The sequence below is a fragment of the Zea mays genome, chromosome 6 (genome assembly GCF_902167145.1).
Source record: "Zea mays cultivar B73 chromosome 6, Zm-B73-REFERENCE-NAM-5.0, whole genome shotgun sequence".
NCBI classification, from domain to species: domain Eukaryota; kingdom Viridiplantae; phylum Streptophyta; class Magnoliopsida; order Poales; family Poaceae; genus Zea; species Zea mays.
Window position 1 is genome coordinate 131701127 of NC_050101.1, and position 9593 is coordinate 131710719.

Genomic DNA, 9593 nt, shown 5'->3' on the forward strand with positions numbered 1-9593 from the left:
GCAGCTGCAATAATGGATGATCGGAATAATGATGTACTTCTATTTTATATGTGGTTCGAAAATTGCAAACGTAAGATCTCACTGTCAATTTAATTAAAACAATTCTAAAAAAATATTAAATTTATTCAATGGTGCATATTGCTTTTAGGGCGTATGAGTACGGATGGAATCGGTTAGGATAAACTTTTCTTGTTTTCATTTTTATATTTTTATTTGCAAATGGATTCGGTATCAGAATTATCGGAGATGGGATGGGTCACGAGATTATATTGCGAGATGACAAAAATGGATCGAAAATCGGAAAGATAAAACAAAAACACTGTCCACATCATACATAATTTCATCAATGAGCAACAACTATATAGCAATAATATATTAATATGAGTAACATAATTACATAATGATAGATTGATAATAGGTCTATAAAACATATAACAAGTCAATATCAATGTACATTAATTAAGTAGACTTGCACAAGCACATTGTGGTTCACAAAACTCAACCACACATAACACAATAACTCAAGCTAAAAAATAATATTCTACAACTACATATCAAAGCTTATTGGTCACCCATGACTTTAGGATCACTGTCAATATATTTGTTTTCTTCATCATCTTGCTCCTGGTACTTTCCATCTATCTTTAGCATTTTATAATTTTGCATATAGGAACACAGGATATAATTTTGCATACGGAAATATGGGATACATCACGTGGGTTGGGTAGTGGGATGTTAACAACATAAAAACGGGATAAATCATATTTGAATACAGTATAATCCCGTATTAATACGGGATATACGAAAATGATCGAGACATGGCCTAAATCGTTTTCGTTCCAAATTTGTTTTTCTCATCCTGTTTTTCGTACCGAATTTGAGCAGGATAAATATAAAAATCAGTGTAGAACAGAACGGGATTTGTATTCAATGATGACATGCAGAGTGTGGGTGTGTATTTATATATATATGAAACATTCTTAATAAAAATACAAAATAAGGGTGGCTATATAAGCACGTAAGAACTCAATTCAATTTCAGAGAAAACTTTAAATCATCACACCCGAATTAGGGTTTGGAAGCACAGTCTTGGGCGCAAAACTTCATCTTAATCCTCCATCATAGGAATCAGCCATGCATACCCATGTCCGGCCAGGCGGCCAGCATCTTCTGTTACCTACATTGTTCAGACAAACTGTTAGGACCATGATATATGTATGATCTGACAAGAAAATACTAATTTCCCCCCTTTTATTTAATACATTGTCTGCCGCTACCTCAAGCCATGGACCCAAGAGTTCCAACTTTCAACAGATGGCCCACATATAGTAAAAGCCCAGCAACAAGCAAAAAGGGCTGCATAGATGACAACTTAATCAATAATTGGATGCATAGCATATTAACTAAATATAAAATGGCTGCAGATGTGCCTTTCCTGTGTCACAAAAGAAAGCATGTCTTTGCTGTTGAACATGCTCTCAGGACCCCCTATTGTGACACAGCAGCAATGATGAATACAAAAAAAACGTGATACTAACGAAGAACAATATAACCGATCATAGCCTTGTGGAATGTTGCTGTTATATTACCCGTAGGTGACAAAGGGTTCAACCACAAGAAGCCTCTTCAGTGTCCGTCGTAGCTTCCTCAAGACCTTCCTGATGTGCGGACGCTAATCCATGGAGCAGGGAGAAAGGGGCGAGGGGCAGCAAGCCGAGTCGTCGCGAATACAGCCAGGGGAGGGGGTGGTCGCGACTGGATCGCCCGAGCAGCGAGCAAGCACACTCATGATTGTTATCGTGAATTACATTTTCCGAGCCCACAAATCTGTACATCTTAACAAGCACATGTGTAACCTTTTATTCAAACTTTCCAGCGTAATTTGTTATCGTGAATTACCCTAGAAAAGTTACATAAAAAAGCACACTCATGATTGTTAAAATGCACAGCAGCAATTTAGTAATACTGGCAAATATTACAACATACTATTACAAAAATGCGTTTCCTTCTCAGAAATAAAAAAACATCCCGAGAAACCTGACTAAATTTGCGACTGAGTCATTTCTTTTGTATATCAGGCTATAGTTGTACAAGAGTGGAAGTGAAATTTGAAACGAGAGATGAGGAATTGAGGATTAAGCTGCTGGAGATAGCCTTGGTGAAGGCAAAACCATCCTAGGAGCTGTCCATCATGCTATCACTCCCAGACGAGTTTACCACGCCGAAATTGTTGCTATCTGGAAGTTTCGCATCACTATCACTAGTTCTTTCGGCTCCGAATATGAAATTACTAGGGAAGCTGTTCGGGGTAACGCGCTCAAAGATAGATGCTGGAGCCTGCTGATTAAAGGTAGGCGCTTGGATGTCGCCTGGTGGTTTTGGAAAACCAAATCCAAGAGAAGGGAGCGAATCCACTGGAGCAAAAGGTTGAGCTGGTATGCTGCCATCATTAGAACCAAAAAGCTTCTTTTCATACTCAATCAGCTGCTGCTGTGCTGCTGCAGAAAGCAAGTTCATCACTAATGTTAGCACTTGGTAAATGCACTATTATTTGTGTGGCTAGAAGGTCCAAATTTAAGTGTGAGAACTTGTATTACCTAAACTACTGAGGTCATTTCAGGTAGAAATTCAACTCATTAGTTGTTGCCTCTCCATGATTTCAGTAGCTAGCGGACTCAAGAAGTCCTAAGGACTACTTGCTATACATTAATAATAAACTAAACATGAACTAATTTCACCTTACTTTGCGCTTACCATGATAAGTTTTATGCTATTTATTACTGTGGCACCATAATTGACATTTTGGATCAGGGCTGGGTTCCTCATATCAGTTTTTCCCCAAACACCCACATGTCACTTGTCACCCAGTGCAAAAACAGAATTAACATGAGATCAAGTCACTACAATAAATTATGTGTTGCAACAAATGATGATGCATCATTTCACTTTGATATGCATACTTGTGTGCACGTTGAGTAGCCCAATCTTATTGTGTAATTCACACGCTCGTGTAGCTAAGCATAACAATTTTTGCAATAAGAGCCTACTTGAGCATCAATCTTCCTATTTTTCTTCAAGGGTATCTGAGAACAAAAATGACAGAAAAGGTATGCACAATTCATGAAGTTACCATCAGACAGTTGCACTTGTGGTCTCCGCTCTTTCACCCACTGAAAAGATTGTGCCAATCTCCAACCTCTCGACTTCATCAAGAAGGCTATTACAAAAGCTGCCGATCTGATATAGTGTCGCGATAACATTAGTCAAATCAGTGCAGAAATAAGAAAGATTATAGCTCCCCCAGATGAAAAAATATACATATGTACCATACACACCTACTTTTCCCAGACATGCAATGGACTAGGACTCGTGCTTTCTCCCTCTCACATTGCTCTGAAGTTCAAAGGAGCATTTAATTAGGAGAACTTACCAGGGAAATGGTTAACTTACAATCAACAGGTACACAGAAGAAGAAAATAGTGTGCATACCTAGAAACTGGTTTGCATCATCAAACTGCAGAGTCTTGTCCTCTTGAAGGCAGTGATAAGTGAATGAATTCCGGTAAAGGTTTTGGCACAAAGGTACAGTCTGCAATTAAAGGGACATCAATGCCATTTCACATTCAGACAAGAACAAGCATGATGTAAAGTTTCATATGAAATGTCTGACAATAAGGCATCAGTAAACTCTGATATTGGTAATGTAGGAAGCTCAAGTTGTTGAGGACGTGGATGTACACGGTATGCCCAGAGCCCCAGACCAACAAGGCTAATTCAGTAATTCCTCTTCAAGGCAAATTCGGGAGCCTATTTTCTTCTTAATATAAGGCAACCTACTTCCTTCCAGATTGGTCTATTGACACATTGGTTATCTGTTTACTGTGTGCCCAGTTATCACTATAACTTGCAACAGCGAGCTCCTGCCAGCAGATCGCTTCCTTCCAAATATACCTTTTGGCTCTAGGCGCACCGAGCATGTAATGTTGAGTAGAGATACGTTGTGAAAATATTAGACAGAAACCACCAGGCAGAATCATGAAAATCCCTTAAAAGTCTAAAACATACTTAGAAGTTCTCAAATATTCAAAAATTGGCATATCCATAGTGGCATCCTAACTTCTGTGACATGCCGCATCTATGGATGCACTCTGGATGTGCCAAGTTTTGTTTTATTTTTTAACTTGCTAGTAGTATGTTCTTTAAGGATTTGTAACAATTCCACTGAATACTTTCCAGGTACTTCAGAGTAACTGACCATCAGAACCATCAATTGGTGAATGGTAATCAAGTATGATCAATGGAATAAATTACGTCACGTCAAAGTTTAAATTTGGCACATCCATAGTGTAGCCATAGACGGAACATGTTGCAAAAGTTGGGATGCAAACTTGTTTTGGAAAAATCGGATAATGACAGATTTCAGGTGCATATGCACTAGGAATTTTGTCCTCTATTTTTTTCAAACGACGCAGGAGAGCTGTGTATCATTTCATTAAGAAGAAGAAATAAATAAACCTCGAGAGAAAAATAGAAATGAGGATCACCTTTCTCTCAGGTACAACCCAACCAACAACAATGGTGAAGATTCACCCCCTAATCAGACCACCACAACTTGGGAGGGTAGGTAGAGCTCCTGGAGCCCAACAGCCCCGGACCTACACCAAAGTTGTCCCTCAGAAACTATAGCGAACAACACAGCCCGCACATCTGGGTGAACTCCCTCAAAAACACACGCATACCTATGCTTCCAAAGCTCCAAAGATACAAAAATGACCAAAGAATTGAAGCCCTTGCGCGAATCCTTAGAAAAGAGCTTGAGAAGACTGGCTCCACCAAGAGTTGAGCTTACTAGAGGTGTCTGGGGGAGAGACAGCGTCAAGGTTAGTCTTCTGGAACACCCGATACCAAACGTCCCCAGCCACCAGCATTGCATGAGGATATGTTGTATTGACTCATCAGCTTGGTCGCAGAGGGGCAGATAGGCTGGTGAATCCACGCTTTGCCAATCGATCAGAGGTCCAACAACGATTAAGGATGGCAAGCCATATAAAGAATTTGCAATTAGAAGGTACCCAGCTTCTCCAAATCCTTTTCCAAGGAGAGAACTTGACTGTCCCTACAAACAGGGCATCATAAGCAGACTTGCTGCTGTAGCAGCCAGAGGGGTTTAGTTTCCAATGGTGTTCATCAGGGACATCAGCCCGTAGCTCTAGTCCATCCACCAAATCCCAGATGGCTAAATATTCCACCAGTACCTGCACCATTAAGGCTCCTCTTATATCAGCAACCCAACTCCTGTTAGTAAGTGCCTGGCCCACTGTATGCATCTTAACTGCTCTTTTGGGAACCAGCCTAAACAGATTGGGCACCCATTCAGCTAAAGTCTTGACGAGTAGCCAGCAGTCCGTCCAGAATTTTGTATCAGACCCATTTCCCACAGAGGTAACTACCGCCATGTCAAACAGAGCACGAGCCTTAGCAGGAACTTGGATGGGCAAATAGGAAACTAGAGTTGTGGCGGGAAACTCTAGGATCCAAATGTTTTAGACTCGGTAGAACTAAAACAGAATTTATGAGATATGATTTCGGCACTACACATGAGGAAGGAGATGTTAGTTTGGAAGGTCAGTAGTGCCTAGAAAGGACAACTTTAGGTATTTAGGATCAATGCTACAGAGTGTTATGATCGGCCTCCAGTATCAGAGGCGCCGGAATCAGAAGGCTTAAGGCCCAAGTTATCATTAGCTAAGAGATAGCTATTGTTATTAGATAAGAGTTTGTTACTGCCATTAGATAAGGGATAGCTATCTAGATGAGAGTTAGTTACCGTCATTAGATAAGAATAAATGAAGAGTCAGATAAGGTGAGATGAGAGATTACAGATACTCTGTAAACACTCTTGATGAAGTGGTAAGCAAAAGCAAACCATCGCTGATGGCTTCCCTCTGGGAGGTAGGAGCTTAGCCACCCTCCTGTTTTTCCTCTTTCAGATCACGATCACGGCACGCAAGCGCCCGTCGCAATCTGCCAGCAACCAGCTGCCACCACCACACCCATATTCCCTATGTCAGGTCTCTGATACAACAAGAAACCCTATCAAGGCGATCACCTCTTGGCCGGCACTGTGCTCTACCCGTGGCCTCCGCGACTTCCTAGGCCTCGCGGGCTACTACCGAAAATGCATCCGGGATTTCAGCGTCATCGCGGCTCCTACGATATGACGCGCTCTCCTAGGCGACGATGCCACAGTGTCCTTCCAGGCACTCAAGGGCACCCTGACAACCAGGCCAGTACTGCAACTACCAAACTTTGACAAACCCTTCATGGTCAATTGTGACACCTCAAGTGTGGGGTTCGACGCAATACACCACAAGGGTGCAGGACCCCTCGCGTTATCCAGTGTTTAGTGGGATCCTAAGGCACAGTAGTAATGAGAAGAGAGGAAGAGGAAGATCGAAATTGATATGGGAAGAAGTAGTAAAAAGGAGATTTGAAAGGATGGGATATACCCAAAGATTTAGCTTGAATAGAAGTGCATGGAAAACAGTTATCCATGTCCCTGAACCATGATTTATGGGTTATATTGGGTTTTTTAACTCTACCCTACCCCAAATTGTTTGGGATAAAAAGGTTCTATTGGTTTTTTAACTCTAGCCTACCCCAACTTGCTTGGGATAAAAGGTATTATTGTTGCTGTTGTTGTAAGGTAAATAAGATATTATATGTATGTTTATAAAACGTCTTGATAACGCCTAGGATCGCCTAAGCTCTAGGCAGTAATCGCCTAGAAGCCACCTAGCACCTAATGTAACCATGATTTGTGATGGTATAAATATGCAAATAGTGAAATGGACTTGAGAATTTAAAGTGCAACATTACTGAAGTAGACGAAATGGATGCATAGCAGATTAGCAGTATAACACCTGCTTAGGTTTCCTGCTACCAAAGCTTGATAGCAATCGAAGTCACCAAAGAATGAAAGGACCATTAATCTAGGCAACATCTGAATGTGGGAAGATAATTAAGGTTTCATTATCTATGTTGTGGTTATCAGCTCCATATTGTAACTATTAAAAATGTGTTAACCTCCATCAATAAAGCACAGTAGATGCTCTACTAGGAGCAGTCAATTGGTCATCCAATGTAACTTCCACTATGTATTGGCTTCTATTAATTATGGTCATCTCGATCTTTTATATGGCTGAATGCCAATTCTTCAAACAGCATGCGCAGACAATGCAAGTATGGAAGTGATTCAGAGGCATCACTGCCACACCAATATGTCAATACTTGAATGTTCCCTGAGGAACATGTAAAAAAGAAGAATGGAACAGTTTCCCAAGGACAATGTTAGTTCCATAGATGCTTGAAAAGATCCAATGCAAAGACTCGCGACCTCAAGCAACACAAGATGTACCGAGTCATCCAGGCATCCATCCAAAAAATAAAAGTTTCTGATGCTTGCATTTCAATTCAATATTTTGCCACTCATAACATCAGCCTTAGTAACACAAAAATGCAGCCCATACTATCACTATAACTATGTTTGCTATTTTCCAATAGAATCATTTTCTGCTCATGCCATCCACCATCTTTGCCTCACCCAATCGTACCATGAAATCCATCTATGACATTTTATCTCCATATCCCTAACCCACTGGAACATTCAGATGGCAACTTAGTAGTTAACATAGCCGAACTAAGCTTCGGTCCATTCACAAGAAACGAGGTAACCTTCCATTTATGCGCATACATACTAATTAACCCCTTTCATTGATATGCTTACCAAAGCAAGCAACGAACAAGACTGAGCTTTTAATTCAACTCAGCCTCAAACCCTAGCACTAATCAATCCTCACTGGGTAAGCACGAGTGCATTAGAAAAAGAGAGAGAGAGAAAACTAATCAGATAGAAAAGGAACGGAAAAGGTTCTACGCATTAGACTCCCTTTCTTTCCGGGGTTTGTATTATGCAACACCTCTGACCATATTGCACTGTGTATCACTGAGAAATGCTTCTACCCATCCATGCACGTAATGATAAGTGCGGATGTAAATAAGCATACATTGAGGATGTGCGAGACGCCGATGGTCTTGAGGAGCTCCGAGCGGGAGGCGTTGTCGTAGCTGCCGAGGAAGAGGAACTCCTTGAGGATCTCGGACGGGAACGCCGAGTCTTGCTGCCTGGCCCCTACTGGTGACGCTGCAGGTGGGCGGTGACCGCAGACGCCGCACACCTCCCCCTCCTCGTACTTGTGGTAGTGCCCGCAGATCCCGCACGGGTTCTCTCGCTCACGCTTCCTCATCTCTCTCCGCCGCCTTCGATCGAATCGGGACCTCGCCCGGAGGAGTAAATGGAGGGAAGATCGACCGAGGTGGTACCTTCTCCTTTTCCTGGATAGGGAGGGGGAAAGGAGAGATTTTTTTAATGGAGTTGAGACGGATCGGATCGGCTGGGGCGAGCGTCCCCAGGTTGGGGCGAGCGCTCAAGGGGACGGCGGTGGAGTGACGACGGGAGGTGGGAAAGTGACACACGCCGTTCCGAGTTTCCGACCGCACACGCAAGAGGCGGGTCCAAGCACGCAGTCCGTAGAGAAACATGAATCGTTATTCGTTAGGGCATGTACAACCCAGATACTGCTGCACGGTACTCCAAGTACAAGATACAACTAAAACACAACATAATACAGTGGTCATGTCTAAAACATGTGTCTTACGATATTTATTGTACCAATCAGAGTATTCAATAAATTAAAGTGACCAATCAGATAGTCTCCTATCTCGAACATAGAGCTAAGACACTGTGTCTTCGTCAAGATACGTGTCTTGAGTTTTTTTACATTTACCCCTAGACACACTGTAAGACACAACTTAAAACACCCACTGTACATGCCCTTAGACGCTTACGCTGACTCCAACTGATGTCATACAAATCGAGCAGTCATTTAAGCATTTGGCTAGCGTTTCTGGTTTACCTGTTCAGCTATATGACACATGTTTTCAACAGCATAGGCAAAAAGTCAGGGGTAATATAATCCAACAAATGAAGAAGATGGTGGGGTTAATTCTCAGACACAAAAAAAGAAAATGTCTGTCAGCCACAGTACAAGCTAATATAGCTTTCCTCTCTCTTTTCATTCTTTTCGCCTGGCTCATTTGACTGCCCTGTTGGAAGGTGTTTTGTATTGCTACAGTAGCTTGTGGGCAGCTATTTTAGCTTTGCCTGTCCATTTAGCTGCTCTGTTGGAGTGAGTCTTACTCCTCATCCATGTTCGTATACATGTTCCCTTCGAATTAAATCCAGTTATTCAGACTGCTGCAGCGATAACATATAGATACAAAATACTGTACAATCAAGATTAAAACAAAATGTACATGTTATATATTTAAAATCCACTCTAAAAACAATATATAACATAATGTTTTGAATAAACCATGAATAAACTACTAGACACGGTCTTAGCAAAGACGGCTAGATTTCGGATTTCGACGGCCATGGGTCGTCGACGAGGAATTGGCGTTGGAATTCGAGCGGGGTTTCGGATTTCGACAGCCATGGGCCGTCGACGAGAAATTGGCGTTGGAATTCGAAC

General features: G+C 41.8%; 1 protein-coding gene across 2 annotated transcripts; it reads right to left on the minus strand.

The window, feature by feature from the left end:
- Positions 1-1747: 1747 nt before the first annotated feature.
- Positions 1748-8610, minus strand: LOC100285227 (uncharacterized). 2 transcript variants are annotated; one of them, NR_182191.1, is made up of 5 exons: positions 8067-8610; positions 3490-3589; positions 3340-3393; positions 3131-3237; positions 1748-2498 (listed from the first exon to the last, which is right to left on the minus strand). NR_182191.1 is itself a non-coding variant. In NM_001158121.2 (5 exons), the coding sequence occupies exons 1-5, from the start codon at positions 8304-8306 to the stop codon at positions 2176-2178; spliced, it is 828 nt and encodes a 275-aa protein (NP_001151593.1). In that variant the 5' UTR covers positions 8307-8610; the 3' UTR covers positions 1748-2175. The 2 variants fall into 2 exon arrangements, 1 of the variants encoding a protein (NP_001151593.1); NM_001158121.2 differs by having other exon boundaries at positions 3336-3393.
- Between the last annotated feature and the right edge of the window lie 983 nt (positions 8611-9593).